The sequence below is a fragment of the Malaclemys terrapin genome, chromosome 6 (genome assembly GCF_027887155.1).
Source record: "Malaclemys terrapin pileata isolate rMalTer1 chromosome 6, rMalTer1.hap1, whole genome shotgun sequence".
Classification (NCBI taxonomy): domain Eukaryota; kingdom Metazoa; phylum Chordata; order Testudines; family Emydidae; genus Malaclemys; species Malaclemys terrapin.
The window spans coordinates 8473648-8501050 of record NC_071510.1 but is presented as its reverse complement, the minus strand read 5'-3'; the positions used below and the strand labels follow the sequence as shown (position 1 = coordinate 8501050).

The window sequence follows — 27403 nt, the reverse complement described above, 5'->3', positions numbered from 1 at the left end:
GGCGTCAGAGGAAAGCAGCCACAACCGACATGCACTTGGTGAACACTTGGGGGGCTGTTGAGAGGCCGAACGGCAGGGCAGTGAATTGGTTGACCACAAAGCATAGGAAGCGCCTGTGAGCTAGATGAATTGCTATGTGGAAGTACGCGTCCTTCATGTTGAAGGCAGCATACCAGTCTCCCAGATCCAGGGAGGGAATAATGGTGCCCAGGGAGACCATGCGGAACTTCAACTTTCCCATGAACCTGTTGAGTCCTCGCAGGTCTAGAATGGGTCTGAGACCCCCTTTGGCCTTGGGGATTAGAAAGTATGGGGAGTAGAATACCTTGCCCCTTAGCTCCTGAGGAACCTCCTCCACCACTCCCATGACGAGGCGTGCTTGCACCTCCTGGATAAGGAGACGCTCGTGAGAGGGGTCCCTGAAGAGGGAAGGGAAGCGGGGTAGGGAGGGCAGGAGCAAAACTGGAGAAAATATCTCACTTCCACCATGCGGATGACCCCATGGGACCAAGCATGGTAGAAGTGGGACAAATGATTCAGAAAGGATGGAGAAGGTTCCGGGAATGAGTCTGGTGCGCTGTCCTCAGGCACCCCTTCAAATGTCTGCTTGGAACCCGACGATGGCTTGGTCGGGCCCTGTCCCTGTCCAGAAGCGGGGTCAGAAGGCTTCCTTCTGCCATTCCTGCCCCTTCTTCTGTAAAATTCCTGCCTCGCTCAAGGAGGGTAGGAGCGCTGCTGCTGCTGTTGGGGCTTCCTGGGTGTGTATACCCAAGGATTTCATAGTAGCCCTTGAGTCTTTTAAGCTATGCAGCCAAGAGCCAGTCTGCTCCACAAACAGGCCTGCCCCATCAAAAGGCAGGTCTTGCATCATCTGTTGAACCTCAGGTGGTAGGCCCGAGGCTTATAACCATGAGGTGTGCCTCATGGCGATACCGGAGGACAAGGTGTGTGCCGGAGAGTCCGCAGCATCCAGTGAGGCCTGTGGCACTGCCTTGCCCTCCTCCACTATCGCCAACATGCTGGTTGGCAATCCTGAGCTGTAGCCCCCCATGGAGTACACCTTACGACCGAACAAGTCCAGGCGTTTGGTCTCCTCGGACTTGGGAGCTGGGGCTCGCTGCCCCTGCCTTTCCTTTTCATTTACTGCCACAACCACCAGTGAACGGGCTGCGGGTGCGTAAAGAAGTACTCGTACCCCTTTGAGGGTATGAAGTACTTCCTCTCAACGCCCTTGGCTGTGGGGGGGATGGAGGCCAGGGTCTGCCAGATGGTCTTGGCATTGGTGTGTATAGTTTTGATGAGGGGAAGAGCCACCCTCGAAGGACCCTCTGGGGCCAAAATGTCAACCACCGGGTCCTTGGACTTCACCACCTCCTCGGCCTGCAGGCCCATGTTGCGCGCGGGAGTTCCTGGGGGGTGCGGCTGTCTATAGGAGGCGGCCCGGAGACGGTAGTGCCTACTACGGCCTCGTCCCAGGAGGAGGACAAAGAGACTAATGGGGGGACAGGCTCCTCCTGTCCCTCCTGCTCACCAGGATCCTGACGACCTGTCTCGCTGGCTGTACCAGGCTCCGGAACCGGAGTTGGTTCCAAGGGGGGGGACAGGGGCACAGCGCCTCCTCAGCGCCTCCAGGGGTGGGCCGACTGGCTGAGGCCTCCAGTTCAGAGGTGGCCGATCAAGAGCCTTTAGACTGGGCACCCTGGGCCTGGTGGTACGCTCACAGGGTCCAGAATGGCCACTGCGCTGGTCCCTGCCACTGTGCAGGCCACGGCCCTGCCCCCACCTCAGAGCGACCATGGCCTGACCAGTGTCTGCCCTGCTCTGAGTACCTAGATCCTGCCTCCGAGTCCAATGACCGGGATCTGGACCACGAGGGCCAGGGTGGTGTGGAGCTGATCCAGCGAGTGGCGCTGCACTGGGGGGGCGGTGCCATGAGGCTTGCCGAGCAGCATTGGGACCGGTGCCAGGACCTGCTGCGTGATGGGGACCGATGTATGGATCAGCGTTGTGATCGGGAGCGCTGGCACGACCTGGAGTGGTACCTCGGCGCTGTCATGGTGATGAGATCCCTCGCGGCCGCAAAAGTGTCTGAGGTGAATGGCACCTCCTCAATTATGTGGGCCGGGGAGTCCAACGGCATCGGAATCGACGGTCCCCCTTGTGGGGCCAAAGTCAACTGTGCCGTCTCTGCAGATTTCAGTGCTAGGTGCCCCTCACGAGGATGTGCCCCACTGGCCGGCAGCTCCAGAGGAGTGGGCCTCTGGGACGGATCGCTGCTCCTCCCTTGTTTCTGGTGGGAGCAGTGCCGGGTCAATCCTGCTGGTTTCAGCGCCGGGGAGCAGCGGTTCTGCGGGTCTCTGCAAGAGTCCGTCCATGGTGCCGCTTCCACCACTGCCGCCGGGGCACTACGCACCGAAGAACTCGGTGCCGGGACCTGCTGTGCCGACTGAGGCTGAGGTCTAAGTGTCACTTCTATAAGGAGCCGCTTAAGGAGAAAGTCTTGCTCCTTTTTGGTTCTGGGGTGAAACCCCTTACAAATCCTGCACCGATCGGCTTGGTGAGCCTCCCCCAGACACTTCAGACAAGCATCGTGGGGGGTCGCCCATTGGCATGGGCTTGGAGCAGGACTTGAACCCCTGGGACTTGGGCATGAAAGTCCCCCCAAGGAAAAGCGGTCAGGATGGAGGGTAAACCCCCCAGCCCAACTGCTAAGAACTAATACGAACTAAAAAACAATTTAACTAAATGTAAAAAGAACAGAGAGGCTAGGGAAATGTGGTAGAACTTGCCGAGCAATGACCGTCACGGGCGGTAAGAAGGAACTGGGGGGGCGCTGGGTCGGCAGGGTCACATATTGAGCGCCATGAAGGCGCCACTCCAGGGGGCTCCACAGCCGACCCGACGGGTGCTGCTAGGGGAAAGTTTCCAACGACTGTGCACATGGCGCATGAACAACTCATTGGCATGGACATGAGCAATCACTTGAAGAAGAAACCTGGATTATTTGTCTATGTAATATGGAGATCTTTTCAGATTCTAACATCTCACTCATTACTATGAAATATAGTCCTGCAACTGGGCTTTCTTAGAAGTGGTAAGAAGAAAAGAAAAAGTCACCCAAACACACAGGCCTGGGACAAATCAATGGCCATGTGAAAGGGCCTTCAGTGACCAGGCAGCCTAGTGGCTAGTTCATTGGTTGGGGGGACTGAAGGGGGAACCTGATCTCTCCTTCTCCCTCAGGTCCTGGCTCAGGGTCCTGTGTCGCTCACCCCTAAACAACGGAGATGGACCTCTCCAGGGGCGGCAGGTTTGTATAATTTTTGGTGGTACCCAGAACAGGTCCAAGTCCTGCCCTCACCACACACACACACACCTGCCTAAGGCTCTGGGAGGAAGTTTGAGAGTGCGGGGACGGGGGGGGGGGTTCTGGATGCAGGATCTGGGCTGGGGCAGAGGGTTGGGGTGCGGGAGGGGGTGCAGGCTCTGGGAGAGTTTGGGTGCGGGAGGGGTGTGGGCTCTGGGCTGGGACAGGGGGTTGGGGTGCAGGAGGGGATGTTGGGTGCGGGCTCTGGGAGGGGATTTGGGTACAGGCTCAGGCCTGGGGCAGGGAAATGGGGTGCAGGCTCTGGGACATGGGGCTGGGCCAGGGATGAGGAGTTTGGGGTGCAGCAGGGGCTGGGGTGGGGGACCAGAGAGGAGGAATCCCTCCAGCCGTCTCCCCACCGGCAGCAGCAAGCTCTGGGGAAGGGGAGGCCCCTCCCCAGCCCCCCACTCACCCAAGGCCCCCCCCGGCTGCTGCTCAGTAGATCCAGCCAGGATAAGCCCCCTTGGAGTCGCCTGCTGGGTGGAGGGGAGGGCTGCCATGTGCCTCTTCCCTCTGCAGCAGCCGCCTCAGCCTCCCCCCGGTGCTGCTCCCTTGTAACCGGCAGTGGCTGCAGGGGGCAGCCGTCCACGGCCCAGGGCAGGCAGGGACGCTCGGGGGAGGCGCACTGGTGCGGGGGAGGTGGCAGCCCCTAACATTGGTGGAGCCGGGCTCCCCAGACCCTGAATTTGCTGGACCCCAGGCACAATGGGCCCATATAACTCGCCACCCCCGGACCTCTCTCCCAGCCGTGAGGAGGGCTTCAGGACCGGTTTTCCTGGGCGGCTCTCTATGCAAGTCCTTTTAGTTTTGTGTAGTTAGTCCACTTTTCCGGCAGCTGGGGCTCGTCTTCAGGTTCCCCTTGGCAGGGGAAGACTTGCCTCTAGTGGCTGCGTTGGCAGGTTGCTGGCCTGTGCCTTCAGGCAGGCACACAGAGAACTCCTGTCTCTTCGCCAGTCAGCCCGACTGAGCCAGGCTCCCTTCCTTTCTCCCGCCTCCAGGCCTGGCATTGGCTGCAGGTATAACGGGGCGGGGCTAGCTGACCCCACAGGTGTTCTTTAACCCCTGCTGTGCCTGGCTGCGGTCTCTCTGCTCCTTCACAGGCCCTAACAGTTCAGCAGGACAGACGTGCTCCTCAAAGCAGGAGTTCCCAATCAAGAGAACAGCCACAGATCCCCAGGGGCCCTACTCAGATCAAGCAAGCACATGGCTTTGTATTAACGCAATAATTGAGAAGCAAGTCCAAAGGGATTTTCAAATTCAGAAATTAATGGGGGAACGAGAATCATTAGCATTTAACCACGTGCCGGCACTAGGTTCAGTTCAGCAGCTGGCACGGTTCTTCACAGCACTCATTACCAGATCGTTAGTGTTTTTTCGGGGCTGGCCTGTCGTAACTCCAATTTTGTATTCCCAGTCCACCTCTCTGAATCTGACACTGCAGGCAATGAAGCACATTTTATTTAATATTGTCGTTACCCAGTATTATGCAGTGTTTTAGCAGGAAGTTTGCTCCGAATTCACAGAAGGCAGAGATCAGTCTCAGGTTTTAAGGCTAGAAGGGACCATCGTGATGGTCTAGTCTGACCCCTGCCCACCGTAGGCCACAGAACCTCACCCACCCGCTCCTGTGTACTAGACCCTTAACCTCACAGAGGGAACAGAGAATTCCCTCCTCCCAAGTCTCCTGACACTGTGTTTGTAAAGCACGTTGACTCCTTCAGACTATAAGGTTAAATCTACTGTGTGGCCTTCCCCTCCTTCATTACTTGGAGCTAATTTCTGGGTTCGGCGTGGGGCCCAAAGCCTTTTATTCCACCCATCTCTGCATGGGAGAGGGGCAACAGAAAGGCCCCTTGCAACCCCATCTCCCTGAAATTGAGGGTAAAAACCTTCCCGGGCCTTTTTGCTATAGTACTCTAAGGATTTCATGCTGCTGCCCATCACCATAGTATTTGGGTGCCTTCCATGTAAAATCCACAGCATTCAGACTGCTCCCTGAAAAGGGAGAGGAGTCAAAAACTCTGCCGGGCCTTGGGGTTTTTGCTTATTTGGGGGGTTGGGAATAAGGGGAGCGTCAGAACTCAGAGCATGGCTTGTGGCGGAAAGGGTCTCGCATTACTCTCTGAAACACTCCCCCAGCTCCTGACGCTCCCGGACGTTTAACCAGCTTGGGCTGAGGGTTACAGTGATGTCTCACCCAGGGTTCCCTGGGGCGTTTAAATTCCCAAGTGTTCAAATAGCAAGACCGGGAGCTATAGTTCCTATCCTTGGATGGAAGAGGAAGCAGGCAGGTTGTCAGCTTCTCAGATGGTCCTTCTAAGGCATTGCTGGGGAGAGCAGGCTCAGATTAGCAAGAGAAGAGGCAAGGGAGGGACATGGCCCCAGAGCCGTTGGGAAAGTGATGGACAGCTGTTAAGCTACTTCCCGTGCCGCACCATCAAACCGCTCAGGGTAAGACAGGGGACCTTGTGGCCTATTGGATGGATTGGGATCCCGTGGGTAAGATGCCCCACGGGGAAGAGCAGAAGGCTCTGGGCACTTGAGAGAAAGGATGAGAGAGGGCTGAAAAAATCTTAAGATCCCTGAATGTTCAAGTCTGCCTTTTGGCCTCCACCACCAACTCAACATTGGCCCGTTGGTGGAGACTAGGTTGTCCCCAAAAAGCCTCTGTCACTCTTACAGCATTATTGTTCCTCTGTTTCATACAACATCTTCTAAAGGCATGTCCCACAAAACTCTTTAGAAAGCAGCAGCTACGGAAAGATGCCATAGGTAGGGACCACTGCCACGCCGGGCATAGAGCAGCAGAGGTGTGCAATTCTCAAGAGACAGAAGGGTTTTCTGGTGATATTTGAAGAGAGATGGAAACACAGGAAGGGGTCAAACAAGGTGGGAATGGAGGAAGTGAAGGGACAAAGGGCAGCTAGTGAGGATTAGGAAGAGAGGAGATCAGAGAACCTGGGAAGTTTGGAGGGCTAAGAGTGGATATGGAGAGGGAAGCATGAGACAGCGGTTAGAGTAAGATGAAAAATGCAATATCTAAACTGGAAGACAATTTAAACTTGTCTGATGCTATGGTAACGGTTAGAGAGTGAAGCAGGAACAGTCTGAGTTCTTCACTCAAACGCCACCAACGCCTCATCTTGCGGCTGTTCAGAGAGTGGGCTCCCGGAAAGGGGCTGGGATGGATTGCATCTGCCCTCTGCTGGGCTTTTCTGATATTTATTGCTGGCCGGTTTCTCCGCTCTAGCCACACTTGGCTGCCTTGCAGTTCAATCGTTTTCACCCCACTCTTCTGGGATAGCAATTATTTAGCATCCTCCAAGAAGCTTTTAATCTGAATTTGATTAATAGAGCTTGCTGATTTCTCCACTGTTACTTGTCCCCTTTTGATCTTGGGGGATTTTAACTTGCTTATTGATTGCTTGTCCAAACCTACTGGCTTCAGTTTTAATGCGATTCTGAGGCTCCTTGCCGTGAGGCAGAGGGTGGCTAAGGTCACTCATTCAAGCTGGCCACTGTCTTGACCCCGTTTTTACACAACAAATGCCCTGTGGTCGATTTGCTGGGCTAGCAAGCTGTTACAGTCAAAAAAAATCAAATCAGGTTCAGAGCACAAATGTTTAACACTTTGGCTCCTGCATTCCACTGCTGTGGTACACGGTAGGAGTTTCTCTGTGGGAATGAGCCTAGCAAGAATGGATTAACAATGGATTAACCACCACTTAACTGCAGAACATACCAGAGGGGACAAATGTACCTGAGAAGCTGGCCCATGGATTGGTCGATTCTCTGTAACATACCTGGAACATGGGACAGTATCTGAAGTGTACTCACCTAAGCATGCAGCAATTCTCCAAGAGGGACATATTTTTGGAGTATACCGTACCCACCCTGCACACAGCCACATCAGACACCATTTGAAAGCTTAGTTTATGTATGTTTAGATGAGGTATGATGTGGAACTGTTAAATGGTGCCGTAAGCCTGTAGGTGAGGTCAAACAATGGTACCGAAATGAGACAATGTCACCTGCAACATGACTACCGTTTTTACGGTTTAAGTTAAACACCTTAAGGTGGTGTTTACTGCTCAAAGCCACCAACTGACAATGTATTAAAAGATTTGTTATTGGTTTTGCATGAGTAAGTATTTTTTTCAGCAATGATGAAGCTGCGTATTGTCATCTCTAATACCAGCAAATATCAACATTTTGCAATATACTAACATGAAATGATCTCATATCGCATTTTCTTAATTGTCAAAGTATCTCACGTGTGATAATACTTATCTATATTTTCAATTGAAATTCCGTCTCACACTGAAAGTTGTGTACCAGTAGCAATAGATTCTGTGCTTATAGTTTGTATTGCATAGTGGGTAATAAATAAATATGCATGAATTCCTAATGTTATGCTTCTCCATTTGTAAGCTTTTGTACATACAATGTATCATCTAGTCTTCCTGGTAGAAGGTTTTAATTTGTAATGGTTTCCTCATGCAGTAGTAGCCTTTGAAATATTTTAGAAACTAGCTTTTTAATTCACAAATCTGTATACTTGTACAAAACAAAAAAATGGTGGTGGTAATGCTAACAATGTACTTTGGGAATTTTACCTCTACAGGGAAGTTACAGTATATGAAGACATGGAGGATACATGCTCCTTAAAGCTTACGTCAAAGAGAAAAAGTCTCTCCACAAACTTTGAAAAATGTGTTATTTGCCAAGAAAATCAAAAAGAAATGAAAAAAACTGTCAAAAGCCAACAGTGCTGGGCAGAATTCTGTGATGCTGGCAACAGAAGCCAAGAGAGATGAATTATATTGGTGGCTACAGGAAAAAATGTCCTGTTTGGATGATGTGCCACCAATACTCTCCCACAAGGACTGCTTTCAGCAATACATAAGCATATCAAATTTGGCACACATCAGAGTTGTATTGAACTCATGAAAGAAAACTGTCTCTGAATCTGATCAGAGAGCATGATATTCACCTGCCTCTATAGCCACCAGAACAAGTACGTCCTCTAGCGATTGGTCCTGTTGGGTTTTTGTTTGAAAAAACCCAAGAGGCAAGAAAGTTCATAAAATAGAAACATTTGAGAGAGCAACCAACCGAAAAGACGACGACATGTTGTACAGAATCTCTGTGGAAGACTTGGTTGCTAAGGATGCAGTTTATCACTCAACATGCTGCGCTTCCTACTTGAATAAAGCAAATCTTAAAGCAAAACCATCTAGTTACACTCCAACAATAGTCACCTTATGGATATTGCATTTTATCAGCTGATTGAAAAGATAAACAGTACAAGATGTCTCTTCTCCTATCCAAGCTGCTACCAAGATAGAAAGCCCTACTTCCCTCAGACATAACAACTGCAAGCTATTCCAGTAGCCAATTACAGGCAAGATCAGAAAAACATTATGGTTCTGCAATTTCATTCCATGTACAGCATGGATAAGGCAAGTCTACCATTGTTCTATGCAGTGCAATAACATTACCTGATGCGATCCAAGCTGCTAGTAATCTGAAGCAGGAACTTAAGTCATCCAAATGTTTTGTGGAAGTTCTTCTAGCAAGTGATCCTGATTTCAAATGAATGAGTGGTTTTGTACAATGCCGCTTCAACCCTTTGGGCTGGAACAGCCAAAATGAAAGCCTCAGAATATTATCCAAAACCAGGTCACTGACACAGGTCGGCCATTTTTCTACCCTAACCAGTGAGCACTTTGTCCATTGGTTGATAAAGAAGCATATATTTCAGCCAGCAATGAGTATCATCCTTCAGAAAACGTTCAAAGAAGGTGCAGAGTGCATAGTATGTAGCACCCTCATATATAAGCCTCGCTGCACAGCAAACCCACGAGTTTGGGTCTCGCAATTTTATTGACAAACTACCACTTCCGTGGATTCTGCAACACTTCTGATGAGCTGAGGAAGTTCATCACTGGTGTTGCAGAAACTGAAGTAGAAAGACTCCCGGGAGGTGTGTTCATTCCAAACAGAATGGTGCCACTTCATGCTGCTGGAAATCTCATCCATGAAGGAGAGGATAATATAGACACCAAACAGAGACCATTGATGGAAAGAACACCTTCCATCCAATGGCTCGAGTGGTACTGAAGAACAGTCTGCAGACAGTTCTGCACCACAAGAAACATCACTGAAGCACGGGAAAGAAAAGTCACTTACTCTCCCTGGGCAATCTTCCCTGCACAAAACCATGTACATGCCAAGGCAATGAAGACTGTGTCAACCCACAACCTCAAGAGAGCTCATAATGAGGAATGATGATAAAAACGTTGACTAGAAATGCCATCAGCCCTATTACATTTCAATGATACCTGTACACATTTATTATATTTTGTTTTACAAGTTAGCGTGTTGTGATGCTTTGAGGTCACAAAGAAATCAATTTTTGTGTCTTGAAATAATACAGAGTCTCATTAAGCTAAAAAAAAAAGGCAAATATTTCCAAGTGGTCATTTTAACGAGTTGATGGTGTCATTGTTTATCCCATTTCTATGGTAATGGCACCACTTCACAGCTCCACATCATACTTGCCCTCAAAAGTAGGCATAATAAGCTTTCAAATGATGTATGATGTGCATATGTGGAGAGGGGGCACATTAACTCGACCAAATCAGTGGCATCTGCCGCTCGCCTACGTGTAGATAATACTCTAATTCATCATGGCTCCAGTTGGGGTGTTTGGTTTTGTTTTCAATATAGGCTCAGTAATTTGCAGATGCGGAGATCTGGATGCTATAACAAATGCAGAAACTGATAGCACTGCCTGTTGCTGAAAGTGAGAAATGCAAGTGATTATCGAACATTCTCCTCCTACACTATCTACTTTGGTACAGGGCAAATAATGATTGTTCACCAATGTGTGTTCCATGCTAAAATGTCCAAGTGTGCACATTCCTTTTCCAGAACTTTCTAGTTAGCCTTTGCTTTGGCTAAGTGAGAACTTAAAACATCTGTCTCTAGTTCAACTTGACAACCCACCCATCATTTTCTAGACTCAACCTATCATGTTTTTGCTAAAATTAAGTTTTTACAGCTGTTGTGTTCTCTTCTTCTCCTAATTTTGTTATTCTATTCAAAAGCAGTTTGCCAAATGGCATGATTTTAACAAACAACAGTGCAGGCCTCTTTTTTAACAGTTAGTTATTCATATAAGTTAGGTGTTAAACTGCCATTCTTGAAATACTCAGTGATTTTATTTATATCAAATGCTTGGAGCGGCGTACAGCAGAGGCTAACAGCGGGAGTTTGCCTGGGAGCTCGCTTGGGGAGAGCGCACTGAGGCTTCATCTGCAGGTTTCTCTGAGTAGTTCCTGCAGCAGTTGAGGAAGCTCTTAAGAGGACGGTGATATGGAAGGTGAGCGATCAGCTGTTGTAACCTGCACAGGTTGTGCCATGTTTATCTTTCTTCCACAGGACAGAAGCGACTTTGTCTGTACAAAGTGCAAGCTGGTCTCCATGTTGGAAGAGAAGGTTCGAGGGCTGGAGAAACGAGTGTCGACTCTGCGTTGCATAAGGGAAAAATTAAGATTTCCTGGACAGACGTCAGGAGATGCTTCTACGGCCATAATGTTCTGAAGATTCAGAGCAGGCGCAGCAGGGACAGAAGGATTGTGAGGAGGTTTGGCAGCATGTGACCTCCAGAAGGAGAAAGAGGAGCGTCCATGCACCAGCAATGGAGATACAGGTGAACAATCGTTTCCATGTTCTCTCTACAGGTACTAATGCGGAGAGTGGACTAGATGACCCATCTGAGGGAAGGGAGCAGAAGGAGACTCCACCGATTGGAAGGCAAAAGATGCACTGTCCTAGGGATGGGGGTTCCACGACCACCACTCCCAAGAGGAGGAGGAGGGTGGTGGTGGTCGGGGACTCCCTCCTCAGGGGGACTGAGTCATCTATCTGCCGCCCCGACCGGGAAAACCGAGAGGTCTGCTGCTTGCCAGGAGCTAGGATACACGATGTGACGGATCGCTACCCCTTCCTGCTTCTCCACGTGGGCACCAATGATACTGCCAAGAATGACCTTGAGCAGATCACTGCAGACTACGTGGCTCTGGGAAGAAGGATAAAGGAGTTTGAGGCGCAAGTGGTGTTCTCGTCCATCCTCCCTGTGCAAGGAAAAGGCTGGGGTAGAGACCGTCGAATTGTGGAAGTCAACGAATGGCTACGCAGGTGGTGTCGGAGAGAAGGCTTTGGATTCTTCGACCATGGGATGGTGTTCCAAGAAGAAGGAGTGCTAGGCAGAGACGGGCTCCACCTAACGAAGAGAGGGAAGAGCATCTTCGCCAGCAGGCTGGCTAACCTAGTGAGGAGGGCTTTAAACTAGGTTCACCGGGGGAAGGAGACCAAAGCCCTGAGGTAAGTGGGGAAATGGGATCCTGGGAGGAAGCACAAGCAGGAGAGCGCAAGAGGGGAGGACTCCTGTCTCATGCTGAGAAAGAGGGACGATCGATGAGTTATCTTAAGTGCCTATACACAAATGCAAGAAGCCTGGGAAACAAGCAGGGAGAACTGGCAGTCCTGGCACAGTCAGGGAACTATGATGTGACTGGAATAACAGAGACTTGGTGGGATAACTCACATGACTGGAGTACTGTCATGGATGGATATAAACTGTTCAGGAAGGACAGGCAGGGCAGAAAAGGTGGGGGAGTTGCGTTGTATGTAAGAGAGGAGTATGACTGCTCAGAGCTCCGGTATGAAACTGCAGAAAAACCTGAGAGTCTCTGGATAAAGTTGAGAAGTGTGAGCAACAAGGGTGATGTCGTGGTTGGAGTCTACTATAGACCACCAGACCAGGGGGATGAGGTGGACGAGGCTTTCTTCTGGCAACTAGCAGAAGTTGCAAGATCGCAGGCCCTGGTTCTCATGGGAGACTTGAATCACCCTGATATCTGCTGGGAGAACAATACAGCGGTCCACAGGCAATCCAGGAAATTTTTGGATAGTGTAGGGGACAATTTCCTGGTGCAAGTGCTGGAGGAACCAACTAGGGGCAAAGCTTTTCTTGACCTGCTACTCACAAACAGGGAAGAACTAGTAGGGGCAGCAAAAGTGGATGGGAACCTGGGAGGCAGTGACCATGAGATGGTCGAGTTCAGGATCCTGACACAAGGAAGAAAGGAGAGCAGCAGAATACGGACCCTGGACTTCAGAAAAGCAGACTTTGACTCCCTCAGGGAACAGATGGGCAGGATCCCCTGGGAGAATAACATGAAGGGCAAAGGGGTCCAGGAGAGCTGGCTGTATTTTAAAGAATCCTTATTGAGGTTGCAGGAACAAACCATCCCGATGTGTAGAAAGAATAGTAAATATGGCAGGCGACCAGCTTGGCTAAACAGTGAAATCCTTGCTGATCTTAAACGCAAAAAAGAAACTTACAAGAAGTGGAAGATTGGACAAATGACCAGGGAGGAGTATAAAAATATTGCTCAGGCGTGCAGGAGTGAAATCAGGAAGGCCAAATCACACTTGGAGTTGCAGTTAGCAAGAGATGTTAAGAGTAACAAGAAGGGTTTCTTCAGGTATGTTAGCAACAAGAAGAAAATCAAGGAAAGTGTGGGCCCCTTACTGAATGAGGGAGGCAACCTAGTGACCGAGGATGTGGAAAAAGCTAATGTACTCAATGATTTTTTTGCCTCTGTCTTCACGAACAAGGTCAGCTCCCAGATTGCTGCACTGGGCAGTACAGCATGGGGAGAAGGTGACCAACCCTCTGTGGAGAAAGAAGTGGTTCGGGACTATTTAGAAAAACTGGACGTGCACAAGTCCATGGGGCCGGATGCGCTGCATCCGAGGGTGCTAAAGGAGTTGGCGGGTGAGATTGCAGAGCCATTAGCCATTATTTTTGAAAACTCATGGCGATCGGGGGAGGTCCCAGATGACTGGAAAAAGGCTAATGTAGTGCCCATCTTTAAAAAAGGGAAGAAGGAGGATCCGGGGAACTACAGGCCAGTCAGCCTCACCTCAGTCCCTGGAAAAATCATGGAACAGGTCCTCAAGGAATCAATTATGAAACATTTAGAGGAGAGGAAAGTGATCAGGAACAGTCAGCATGGATTCACGAAGGGGAAGTCGTGTCTGACTAACCTAATTGCCTTCTATGATGAGATAAATGGCTCTGTGGATGAGGGGAAAGCAGTGGATGTGTTATTCCTTGACTTTAGCAAAGCTTTTGATACGGTCTCCCACAGTATTCTTGCCACCAAGTTAAAGAAGTATGGGCTGGATGAATGGACTGTAAGGTGGATAGAAAGCTGGCTAGATCGTTGGGCTCAACGGGTAGTGATCAATGGCTCCATGTCTAGTTGGCAGCCGGTTTCAAGCGGAGTGCCCCAAGGGTCGGTCCTGGGGCCGGTTTTGTTTAATATCTTTATTAATGATCTGGAGGATGGTGTGGACTGCACTCTCAGCAAGTTTGCAGATGACACTAAACTAGGAGGCGTGGTAGATACACTAGAGGGTAGGGATCGGATACAGAGGGACCTAGACAAATTAGAGGATTGGGCTGAAAAAAACCTGATGAGGTTCAACAAGGACAAGTGCAGAGTCCTGCACTTCGGACGGAAGAATCCCATGCACTGCTACAGACTAGGGACCGAATGGCTAGGTAGCAGTTCTGCAGAAAAGGACCTAGGGGTCACAGTGGACGAGAAGCTGGATATGAGTCAACAGTGTGCTCTTGTTGCCAAGAAGGCTAACGGCATTTTGGGCTGTATAAGTAGGGGCATTGCCAGCAGATCGAGGAACGTAATCGTTCCCCTTTATTCGACATTGGTGAGGCCTCATCTGGAATACTGTGTCCAGTTTTGGGCCCCACACTACAAGAAGGATGTGGAAAAATTGGAAAGAGTCCAGCGGAGGGAACAAAAATGATTAGGGGTCTGGAGCACATGACTTATGAGGAGAGGCTGAGGGAACTGGGATTGTTTAGTCTCCAGAAGAGAAGAATGAGGGGGGATTTGATAGCAGCCTTCAACTACCTGAAGGGGGGTTCCAAAGAGGATGGAGCTCAGCTGTTCTCAGTGGTGGCAGATGACAGAACAAGGAGCAATGGTCTCAAGTTGCAGTGGGGGAGGTCCAGGTTGGATATCAGGAAAAACTATTTCACTAGGAGGGTGGTGAAACATTGGAATGCGTTACCTAGGGAGGTGGTGGAGTCTCCTTCCTTGGAGGTTTTTAAGGCCCGGCTTGACAAAGCCCTGGCTGGGATGATTTAGCTGGGAATTGGTCCTGCTTTGAGCAGGGGGTTGGACTAGATGACCTCTTGAGGTCCCTTCCAACTGTGATATTCTATGATTCTATGATCTTATCTGCCTACATCATCATCAGAAACCAAAGCAAACTTTCAGTCAAGGTATCTTGTACTCCGGATACCGTTTAGATTACTAGGTCTCTTTACTGTGTGTTTCTACAGCATCTAACGCAATGGAGCCCTGACTCCTAATTAGTCAATGCCTCATGCACAAATTACCACTATTAGCTTTCCAGCAGGTCCTCTGGGATTTCAGATTCCAAGAAAGCAACTCTCAGGGTCCAGTTCACATCAAGTTAGTTGAAAACCCAAGGGACGAGGGCTCAGAAGGAAGTCAACTGTGTATCTGTTTCAAACCACCATTGCAACAGCATCTAAGGAATTGCATTGCCTATGACACCATCAAGATCGGGAGACACACTCCAAGCTGAATATGAGTGCAGGACTAGAGCAGTAAGGGAAAGCTTTCAGTTAAATTCTTTGCAGGCATACACCAAGTGTAGCTAAAATCAAGTATAGGAAGGAGGTAGAATGTAAACAGAAGCTCTTCTACTGGGTCTCAGTAGTAAGAGGAAGAAGTGAAGACTTAAGGGAGCAGGTGACTGCGAGATTGAGGGCTCCTCATTGACCCAATCCGCCTCTTTTCCAAACAGCTTAACACCCTTGGGAGGAAGATCGGCTAGTGTAGACTTTGCACCTACAACTGCCCCAGAGCTTTGTATCCAGATACAACAGCACTTGAAAGCAGCGTCCAAGGGGTCTGACAAGAGCCCAGGTGTGATCCAACGTGCATTGCGCAGGTAGGAGGCTGTCAGAATAGGTTCTGCTAAGATGCCCACAGCTGCTTAATTTGGATCTAGATAAGCAGGCTGGGAGGACTGCAACAGGCTTGACACTCATTCAGTCCTTTCCAAAGGGACTTCAATGCAGAGGCCAAAAGACAGCCATGGTAAAAAACTCATAGACAAAAGCAGGAGTGAATAGGGGAGCAAGACAACTGAGGTGAGTTCTCTCCCCTAAGCTCCAGAATACTGGTACAAGTACTGCCTGTAACTGATTCTGCCTCTGAGACAGACGGAATCACAGAATCACTGCTGTTGCTGGACAGGATGGGAGAAAGGCAACATTCAACAAGCATGTGAAATCACATAGTCATCAGCGAGGAGTTATTTCTTCCTGATACAGTATTACCCAATTGGGCAGTATATACTGCTGAGGCCCAAAAGAAAGCAGCAATTGTCTGATTCATTAACATGAGGTGCCGATGGGTTCTTTATGTTTATTTTAACATAGCCCCTAGTGTTTGGACCCTCTAAGAAGTTCAAGAAACAACTCTCAATGAGGAAGGCCTTACTACCTCCTAGATGCTTCAGGCAGTGATACACAGGATGGAACTTTTGAGGTCTCCAGAGAGTACTTTGTTAAATCTTAGCTACCAGACTGTATGAAGCTGGGGTGTTTTCCCTGTTGCTGATGAAGTGCTGAATATCGCTAGTGTGTTCTTGAATTATCCCTGAGCTCATCAAACTACTTCTGAAGATATCAGAGGGGTAGCTGTGTTAGTCTGAATCTGTAAAAAGCAACAGAGGGTCCTGTGGCACCTTTAAGACTAACAGAAGTATTGTGAGCATAAGCTTTCATGGGTAAGAACCTCACTCTTACCCACGAAAGCTTATGCTCCCAATAGTTCTGTTAGTCTTAAAGGTGCCACAGGACCCTCTGTTGCTTTTTACTTCTGAAGAGCAAATCAATAAAGAGCCTTAGGGCAGGATTATATTGCCCCAAATAGCTGGTGCTTCCAAAATATTTGGGGGGAGGGGGGAAAGAATACTCATACTCTTCCCCTTATTGACAAATGTGTTATGCCTGCTCCTATTTCAATTTAATTCATTCCATCCCTGGCCTATCAGTGCACACACTGGATTTTTCAGGAAAAAACATAAGCCCTCAGATACTCAGCTGATAGTCCAAATGATACTGTCTCCCTTCCTTTGGTGTGGTGTTTGAAGACATTTGGTTAAATGGGAAACTAAGTATGACACCTGCCCCATTAGATTACATTATTTGCAAGCTCACACAACACACACTACCGTGGATATATTGTGTGGCAGCTCATTACTGAAGGATTGGCAGCATATCACTGAAGTACTGGTATCACCTTAGATGCACTAGGGCAGGGGTTCTCAATGCCTGGGGGTACGCAGAGATCTTCCAGGGGGTACATCAACTCATCTAGATATTTGCCTAGTTTTATAACACGCTACACAAAAAGCACTAGCAAAGTCAGTACAAACTAACATTTCATACAATGACTTGTTTATACTGCTCTGTATACTATACACTGAATTGTAAGTACAATATTTATAGTCCAATTGATTTATTTTATAATTATATGGTAAAAATGAGAAAGTCAGCAATTTTTCAGTGATTGCGTGCTGTGACACTTTTGTATTTTTAGGTCTGATTTTGTAATCAAGTAGTTTTTATGTGAGGTGAAACTTGGGGCTACACAAGGCAAATCAGACTCTTGAAAGGGATACAGGAATCTGGAAAGGTTGAGAGCCACTGCACTAGGGCATCACTCACTAAGGTAATGGGGACCCTTTCCTGTTGATGAAATACGCAGCAATTCTTGCAAGAGACAGTGACCCTTATGTCGAAAGAGTGCAAGTATCATTGAAATCTCACTTAAAACTTTGCTCCTCTTCTGCTCATGAAGAAACAATGGTAATAGCGATGTCATGGTTATAGGGTTAGTCACAGCTCTGGCCTCAGAGCATCCCATCAGGTAGTAGGACTCTAATGCTTACCTGTCTTGCGGTGCAATCTCCGTTCTCCCATTCTTAGACCAGCATATGCTTACAACACCCCATTGATGCCAACTGCTTATTACTGGTCAGTCCCCAGGAGATTTAGGTGCTTGCCTGATCCTCCGTTCGGGAGCCAGCTACCATGGTAGTGACCAACCACCTTCTTAAAACAATTACATTTATTAGCAAACGGATCAAAGCATTAGAGAAAATGATTTTGAAACAAAAGGCCTACGCGCCTCTTTAGTCTCATCTAATCTTACGCTTCACGACAAGCTATATTAGATGGGCTTTCCGTGAAGGCTACAGGAAACTCTCTGAGGAATTCCAGGAACTTTTGGGATCCAGGCTGGTCACAGTTTGTCTCTAAATGTCTGTCCCAGTCTGTTTTCCCTCTTTAAGAGACGCTGGGATTTTCTTCAACTCCACACTCCATGTGAGAGTCACTGGCCCCCAATTACCACACTGCTTATGGGTCTGGCACAGGCCACGGTGTGAAGTCTTCCTTTGCTTGGCACTGTTTTTTCATGATTGGCCAGCACGGGCATCTGGGAGAATAACCCCATCATGGTGACTCCATTGTTGGGCAGGTAGGCCCATTCAGCCTCCCTGGCTTGCAATCCCAGGTCTTTCGACTGTACCCACCTGTGTGTGGAAGGAAGTGTGTTGAAACGGTGTAATCCCCAGATATTTGAAAACGTCTCGGAAATCCTAAACGCTAGCTCCATTACAAGGTACGGATTCATTACTGAGCAGCATCCCCACATTCGTCACAACTGGAAATAACAGAACCAAAGAAGAAAGCTTGCTACTTCCCCCACGTTAGCGGTTTGTCGACCACCCTATCGTCTCAATCCTCTCTCTCTCTCTCTCCCAGAGATACTGAAAGTAACTTCAATTGCACAAAATGCACCAATAAGTCTTTTTCTTTCCCCCTCAAGCATGACATATAAACAACTTTCATACAAGCATAGACCACAAAATGTTTAGAACAGTCTCCAAATGTGAAATGCCACTCAAACTCATCAGCAGGCATCTCTGAAGCCTATTATATATTCACAGAGACCTCATCAGCACTGTTGACAGCATGTCAAAGAACACATTTAACTTCAAAGCATGCAAAACAGCTCACTTCAAAGTCAAAATCAAGCGAACTGTTCTTCCTCTAAGCCCAAATATACTGCGGTTGGGGATTTCTCAGATAAAGGAAAATCAAGTTTTTAGGGTAAATGGCCCACATATTGGAAACCTGAAGACACTGAGTAAGTTATAGGACAAAATACTGAGACTGTCACTTTTGATGCCAGCAATAAATAGTTTATATAAATTTCTATTGGTCTGAACCACTGACTATGAAAACAATTAACCAATTCTTTGACTTAACATTAACCCACCACTACAAAGGGTAGTGCCTCAGATGTATGCAGATAACAGAACTTCCATATACAAAAGTTATTAAATTTATTTAAAAAAATCAAGGTTTAGCTTAAGTGTAATTCTCACTGAAGAGTATTGGAAATATTCAACCAGGGAGAGTCACAATAGGCAACGGACTATTCGGATTTCTGAACTTTTCCTGGGCTTGCTTACCTCGGGGGAGAATTTTAGTTGGTTACCCAATAAGAGCTGCATTGGCAGGTTAGAGCTTTCAGAGCTCAAGAGGACCATGGGCATATTCACACTAACATGACTATTAAGCTATGTTTGTGAGGCTCTGGGAATTCCACAACCACGCTCAAGTAGTTTCTACTATGGTTCTGCAGATTAGTAATTGTGTTTTGGGATGCTAATATCTTTCTGGTTTATTCCCTCTACATTTCCAGTGTTTAGTTTTCTATGACTCACAATCAAACCTAATTTAGATCCATCAGTTCAGACTAGCACACAAATCATGGAAATTAAAAGGTAATGATCAAAGAATTTATTTTTATGTCCAAAATCAATGCCAAAGACAATCTGAATAACTACAATATATTATACACAAAGCAATACAAAACAGGAACTTATAAAACAAGGTTTGCAACAGCATATTTCAAAAGGTCACATTCACAACAGATGCTGATGGCGGTGCCTTTATCCATTCCTGAAATGAGGTATATGTGCGCATCATTCTCACTGTACACCTGAGCAACTTTCTCACCATGTAGATGCTATTAAAAACATTAGACTAGCGTGCAGATGTGTGTTCCTATGTATTTTTGTGTAGGCCATGGCTTTGTGCAGGCAAAGACAGTTGGTCATCACTTAACTATTCCAGCAAGTTACAAGAGGGGCAGTGTGGAACATACAATTACACTATTGGGAAAGACATCAGTTGGTTTCTAGCACTGCTAATTTCTCTCTAGATGCCTGGAATACTTGCCAATAGTGCAGTGTGCTGGACTAACCAGAAACACCCATGCATAAATAACTGGTCTGTAGGAGCGTTTTCAAGCAACCAACAAAGCAAAGTCATGGAGAAATGATAGATCAACTAACAATGAGAATAAGGAGGTTTATGAAATATAGTGCTTGCTGACACAGCAGAATTAGTGCTAAACTTAGAAGTTTATTATTTATTCACTTTTTAGTGACACACATGAACAAAGTGACCTTTCTGAGACAGATTTCTCCCACCAGTATTTAAATGGCCAGTCAATGGCAAAACTATCTAGTGGGCCTCATCTCCTCAGGACGATTACACATCACTACCATTAGTGCAAGTGCAGGAACAGACCGCTATGAGGTTTAGAACCAGAGTTCCTTACAATTCCTAGCAAAATGGCAGAAATATTAAACCTTTTGCCTCTCCCAATATGAAGAAAACACCACACGCAATTACTGAATGCAGATACTGCAAAGAAATTCACCTAGGTTTTTATATGCTTTGCAGTTTACTAGAGTATCTAGATTAACCTTAAGATTCATTTAAACCTAAAACTGTTAATCCTTTTGAGGAGTTCCTACATAATTCTTGACGATCTTAAATAGTTAGGGAAGAAACCACTAAAATAACCCAGAAAGCAACCACAAATTAGATCAACTCTTTGAAGGCAAATTTACCTCTGGTTCATGAACCAACACTCTCCGGAGTGGCAGTTTAGCTAGCCTAAGACCTTTTCTAGCTTTCAACCAGAGAGAAAATAGACTATTAGTATCTGTCAATCATTAACAATTAAAACAAAATAAGGATTTGGGCAGGTTGTTTTTTTTTATTTAACATTTGTTAATTGTGTCCAACAGAAGGTTGGACTCCAATATGACCCCGCACGGCGACATTAGCAGATGAGGAGTAAATCTGATACCATGTACAGTGTGGCAAATATAGCCATACGCATAAATGCACGAAGAGTCCAAAGCACCTAAAATAACCTCCTCCATGCAACAAAAGTCACTTTATTTGCTAATGAACAGAGTGCCATTTATTTAGCACAAACATTTTACCAATTTAAGAAGTTTGGTATTTAGTGTAACATTTTGTGCAGTGCTAGTGTTGGATTCAAGCAAAAAAAATGGAATACAGTTCGGGGGGAGATGCATTATAGAACTATATATAGGGGATTGTTCCGGTATATGCAGTATTATATAGTACCGTTGTATTGTATTAGCTAATCCTTTAGGCTCTTGGGGGGGAAAATGGACAAACTTTCAGCCTGAGAGAATTTTAGTTAGCTTTTTTGCTTTTATTAACAAGCATATAATATTAATTGGCAAAACACTGAATACAAGCTTCACTATCATAAAATCAAAACATTAAGCAATAATCCCCAAAGGCTTATTCAGACAAAAACTAGCCACCAATAGTACAAAAATTACACAGCAACACAAAGCATAAAAAAATGTAAACTTTCAAATGAAACTAAGTCAAAAATATGATTTTATATTGTGATAGTTTCAGTATCTTTATATACCACATATTGAGGATAAAGGCTTAGTGGTTGCACTGGCTTATTGTCCCTTAACCCTAAATTAATCTTGTTCCAGAAAAAAAGAAGTTTCCTTTTGTCCAGTTAAATCATTTGGATGTTAAGGATTATATTAAACCAATGTTGTAAGTTAAAAGGACTTCTGCAGGCATGCCGCTAAGTAACTCTGCTCCTGTGAATACTCCCACTGATTTAAATGGAACCATCCATGTGAGTAAAGTTACAAGGTAAGGATTTGCAACATTGGACCTTTACGCCCCAATCCTACAATCTGCTCTGGGGCAGACCACATTGACTTCAACTGGATTCCGTGAGGGCATAAGGATCTACCAGGTGGATCAGATTGCAGGACTGGAGCTTAAGTTTGTACATGAGCAAATTCAAACTCAATAGTATTAAAAATAAAAAATGTGGGCTTACCATGAGGAGCAAAGTTTCCAGAAAATCTGTACCTAAACTCCGCTTTCATCAAAGCGCAGAATCAAAGGGCAGTTCAAAGCTAAATTATGCACCTTAAAATAAGTGTTCTCTCTGCACTTGGTACCTAAGGAAATGTTAAGAGAACCTCTCCATTATAGTTAAGTTACGCAAAAATTCTAGCCTATACGATGGGATTTTTTCTTTTCTTTAACTTTGAAGCAGAGGAACAAATGTGTAGGTTGCTTTAAAACTTCCAGTGAAGCGTCTGAACTGAAGTGATTACCTGAGGAAATACAGAAACTGGATTTTTCTGTAGAATACAGTTTAAGCTGTCTGCATTAAATGCATTTCTTAAGTACTGATTACAATATAAATTTATCAAAGACTCATCTGTTGATGTACAAACTGGTTGGCTTTTTCCTATTACATTTATCTCAATGGTAAGATTAAAATAATTGTAAAACAGGGTAGCTATACTACTACATTTACCTTTCATTGGGGAGGCGGGGCGGGGGGGGAAGCCAATGACTCTCCTAAGACTAATTATGCTGTTATGAAGACAATAGAGCCAGATAAGCTTTCAAAGGCTCAGAGCCTATTGGAAAAAATAGCACCATCATAGTTGTAGTCTGATATTTCATATGGTCCCATATCCCCAGAGGTTATAGTGTTGTGTGTAGTATTGCACAACCAATAAAAAATAAATATTCCCAGGTTAGATGGTACACAAAGATACCAGACGTAACAATGGCACAAAAACAATTTCGGATAGGCTGCAAGTCTTGCAGATTGCTTCCACAATTCACATTAATGTTTCTTGCCAGATCATTTATTTTAAAATATTGCTGACAGGTAGTTCTTGCACTTACACACAATTTTAAAACCCCAAACTTCACTTCAAAATAATAATACCCCCCCCCCCCCAAAAAAAAATAAAAAATAAAAAAAAAAAAACAAAAACCCATTTGAATGTACATTTTAAAAATCCCACCTACATTCCTTCTCAATTTAGCGGTAAGTAGATGCTACATTTACAATTTAAACATATGCCTTATAAATGCATGTTTCAAACCTATTGCACAAAAGCATAAGTAATGCTCTTTATCCATACAAAAACATCAAATAAAAACTACTCAAACTCAAAGTAAAAGGAAGAAGCTTGTAAAAACATCTCACAATTTCATTTTATATGCCCGTAAATAAAGCTGGACCATTGAAACCAAAATACTTGGATGGTAAAATAAGATAGAAGGCTTAAAATAGAATAAATAATTTTATAAAGTTAATTTTTTTTGTAAAACCCCCAAATCTTATTTAAATTCAATATTATATATTCTATCTGAATTATCTATTTTAAATGAAAACTATATCTAGTGAGACTATGAGCCTGGGTAATTAGTCTCATTGCTGCCGAGGGTAATGCAACGAGATACTTGTACTGCAATTATTTACCAGCGTAAGCAGTTGTGAAAACTACTTCACAGTAACTCCATCTTCACTAAAAACAAAATAAACTGAACATGACCAAGCAGGACCAAGAGATATCTAAGCTGAGCCTGGCTTTCAGACGTTAAACAATATTAAAAAAAAATCAATAGTTATTTTTCCCCAATATAATTTTGACATTAAATCAACTGTCTCTTAAGCTTCACAGAAGTAAAACAAAAATTTCAGAAATAGAATCCTTAAGGTCTCACACTGACTGTTGAATTTAATTGTATGCTACTCTTTCTACAACGCTAAAAATCAAACCAAATGGTGCAGCAAACCCCTATGGGAAATAGTTTCTGTAGTGAAGATATTCTGACATGATGCAATTTAGAAAAATAGGTATTTTTACCACTGAGGTTTTATCAGGTTAATACATTTAAAAAAGCAGAGTTACACACAATTATGAGCTATAACCAGCTGTTGGTGTTAATACAGGCTTCAGATTTATGTATCTATACAGATATCAACAGAGATTTAAATATATTGATATAGCACCATAGCAAATTCAAGTGATTCCAAAGATAGCTACAAACTTACAAATATATATTCTGTACTGTAGATTGATACAGTGAGAGTTAGAACTGAATGGCAGAGGGTTTTCTGAATTTGCATGTTCATACTGTTTAATCGCTCCTCAGTTTTATTAAACAGGAAAATATTCAAATTCTGATGTACTTCAATGGCACTGCAGTAACGTCTGGTTTTACAAAATGCTGCTGTAGTGCATATTCTGAGGTAGACACATCATGTATATATATTTATTAAACCCTTAGATACAAATGAATCAGATTGATTAGGATAGGGTCACTTGGCTGAAGTTCCCTGACACACCCCACAATGCGGACAACTGATTAACAGTTCCACGAAGTCCTAGTAAATCAATTGATGTATAGGGTCACATCACCTAGGTTCATTTTGTGAAAAGCTCACAAAAGGCCAGTTGCTAAAACTAAACAACTGAAGTCTCCCCTTTCCTCTTCCGACACTTGAAAAAAAAAAATACAAGTTATACGTAGATAAAAGCTGAATCGCAGGTAGGTGCATACACGAACAGAAAGACCAAACCAGAGCTAAATTCTATTCCCCCGCCCTCCAACGCTGAAATACTCCAGGCCTAGATGTGAAAGTCGTCCTGCCTGGCCCAACGAGCCCTCAGTACATTTACCTCTCTCATGCCCTAGATTTGCAGATTGCACTCCTACTAGTCTAGTAGATTTCCCTTGTTTCTCCATTTGCACCCATTCTGATTTCCTCCTCATTCACCTCTATGATTATGAATAAAAATCAAAGAATGCAGCTTTAGAACGCTGTTTTGAAATACACACAGGTGAGACTGTATTCCCTCTCACAAATGTGGCAGTAGGAAAACTAAGGGAGGAGGCAAATGGAGGAACAGAGAGCTCCAGCTAAGAATGTGTAAGGAGGCACACAGAAACATGCGGTTTCAGGGAGGTGGTGGATGTACATGTTTGGATAAGCCAGTATTTCTCAGGATTTACTTCCTGATGTTGAATCTGATTTTAAATAATGATTTCTTGCAGGGCAGAGGAGCACAACTGGATGGAGTAGGATGGTGCCAACAGGCATAATGCTTATGTTAGCCAGTGACATTTGCCTTATGAAGGAATAAAAGGGTTTAATAATATGTATACAAAACTGGTGTTTTCCGCTGACAGGGGAACTTTCCCTCCTAAGCGTTTAAAAGGAAAGTAATAACCTCCAGCTGCCAGTGTGTCATACTGCACACCCTCTTTTCAGTATCTTACAATCCCTGTGCCAGTCAAACATTTTAACATTTCATATTTTATTATATGTTATACAGTATATCGCTTGCAGAAATCACGTTCAACCAATATGAACAGTTTTTTTAAGTCACCTATTTTTAAAAGGCTTTCAAGATTTTTTTTTTTTTTTTTTTTTATTAGTTAACACTCCTCTAAGCATTATCTGAGCGCGGACTTGATGACATGCATAGAGTAGTGCCTGCATCTCTCGAGGCTGAACACAAAAGGTAGATTAATAGATTTTAAGACCAGAAGGTACCCCTACGATCTAATCTGACCTCCAAGATAGCCAATGAGGGCACTAAAGAAAACAATGGCTTCTAAAGGAAACCATTAAAGGAAATCTAGAACTGATCAGTAATTAACAGCTGAATTTTTAAACCAGTGAAATGGAAACTTGTGTAATTTTCTATGGGGTATGTTTCCCAAAATAACCACTAGTTACAAATGTAGCAAAATAATAATAATAATAATAATAATAATTTCCCTAAAGAAAAAATAGATTTCTGCAAGCCCCTACTGTATAAGACAAGTCTACCTTAAAATTCACAAACTTAGCACTTTGAGTACTCTTGTGTTATGATCAGATGCAATTTATGCCACAGCAAAATATTGGGCCATGTTAAAAAAGTAAATGCATTTTCATTAGCCTCATCAAAACATGCAGAGGATGCCAAAGCATTAATGAAATATAAAATGAGATCAAGCATTGTGTGAAACTCGTGACGTTTTCAGATGCCTAGATTTTTAGGAAGTTTTTAATGCAGCATAAATATCACCAGTCTCTATAATCATAAGGTACGTTCAATGCTCTTCAAAGGGCTCAATGAAAGCCAAAGTAACTGAGGCATACTACGTAAGACAGGAACATCTTGCAGAATATATCAAAATAAGCTTTAGAAGTTTCAAAAGATGGAAAGTAACTAAAGGTAATTTTGGTGTCAAAAACAACCTTTTAAATCACCCCCACAACATTTTTACTTATATTTGTGTAACTGCAGCAAAGAGATGAATCAAGTTGCGCTACATGGAACTGTGAAGTGTTTTCAGGATCTGTAAACTTAGTGCTGGTAGTGTCCTCTTGTGATTTATTTCTTTCGTACAAAAAAAGTATAAATATTTTCTGTCCAGAAATCTGGGCAACACGTCCCCAGAAGAAATATTCAGAAGGTTGGTTGGCTGTGAGAGCACTACAGTCTTCCAAAAAATTCTGCTGGTTCGTGTCACATGTGAGTTAAGTGATGCACTAAGAAGGTGCCTGATGATAGTCTCTGCAAAAAACGCTGTCCAGAAGGACAATAAAGGTCTCTTACAGCAAGTCCATTTTGGGTCTGTAATGTAGCAGGAGAGGTGCTTTCTGCAAGATAAAATAATGAGCTAATTTAAGAAGCAAAAGCAAAATGAATCCTCCTAGGTGATAGGTAATCAACTCATCAAAATACGTTATTGATTTATATTTTAAGGCCAGAAGGGACTGGCCATGTATCATTTAGTCTGACTTTATGTAGAACAGATCACAGAATTTCACCCTGTTAGCTGTACATTGAGCCCAATTACAACATCCAGTCTGCTTTGAAGAGATGAGATGGAGAATCCACCACTTAACCTTTAGAACAAACTACCAAGGTAACTACCTTCACTGCTAAAAATTTGTCTTATTTCTAATCTGAATGTGTCTGACCAACTTCCAGCCACTAATTCTTGTTATGTCATTCTCTGCTAGCTTAGAAAGCCTTTTAGAACTCAGCAATTTCTACCCAGGAAGGTACTTTTACACTATAATCAAGTTACCTATCAATATTATTTTTGATAAACTAAACAGATTGAGTTCTAAGTCTCACCATAAGGTATCACAGTCGACAAAGTGGGTATTCACCCACGAAAGCTCATGCTCCAATACGTCTGTTAGTCTATAAGGTGCCACAGGACTCTTTGCTACCATAAAGGTATTTTTTCCAACCTTCAAATCATTTTAATAGCTTTTCTCTTCACCCTCTCCAATTTTTCAACATCTTTTTTAAAAGGTAGACACCAGAATTGGACCCAGTATTCCAGTAGCGGTCTCACCGATGCCACATATAGAAGTAAAATCACTTCCCTATTCTAGTTCATTACTCCCCTTTTTATATGGCCAACGATCACATCCACAGTATCATATTTGGAGCACATGCTGAGCTGCTTGTCCACCACTACAACCCCATAATCATTTTCAGCGTTACTGCTGTGTAAGATACAGTCCCCCATTCTGTAGGTCTGGCCTGCATTTCCTTCTTCCTAGATATGTCACACTGCCTTTGGCAAATATAATTTGTTTGAACGGGCCCAGCTTAGCAAGCGAT

At 44.8% G+C, this 27403-nt stretch overlaps 1 protein-coding gene across 2 annotated transcripts in view; it reads right to left on the bottom strand.

Moving 5' to 3' along the window:
* Nucleotides 1-19370: 19370 nt before the first annotated feature.
* PCGF3 (polycomb group ring finger 3) overlaps nt 19371-27403 on the bottom strand; it is an 83864-nt gene continuing 75831 nt past the window's right edge. For both annotated transcript variants that reach the window (XM_054031563.1, XM_054031562.1), the window contains one exon: nt 19371-26421. In XM_054031563.1, the coding sequence (XP_053887538.1) occupies nt 26374-26421 (48 nt within the window). In that variant the 3' untranslated portion in view covers nt 19371-26373. The remainder of the gene's footprint in view (nt 26422-27403) is intronic.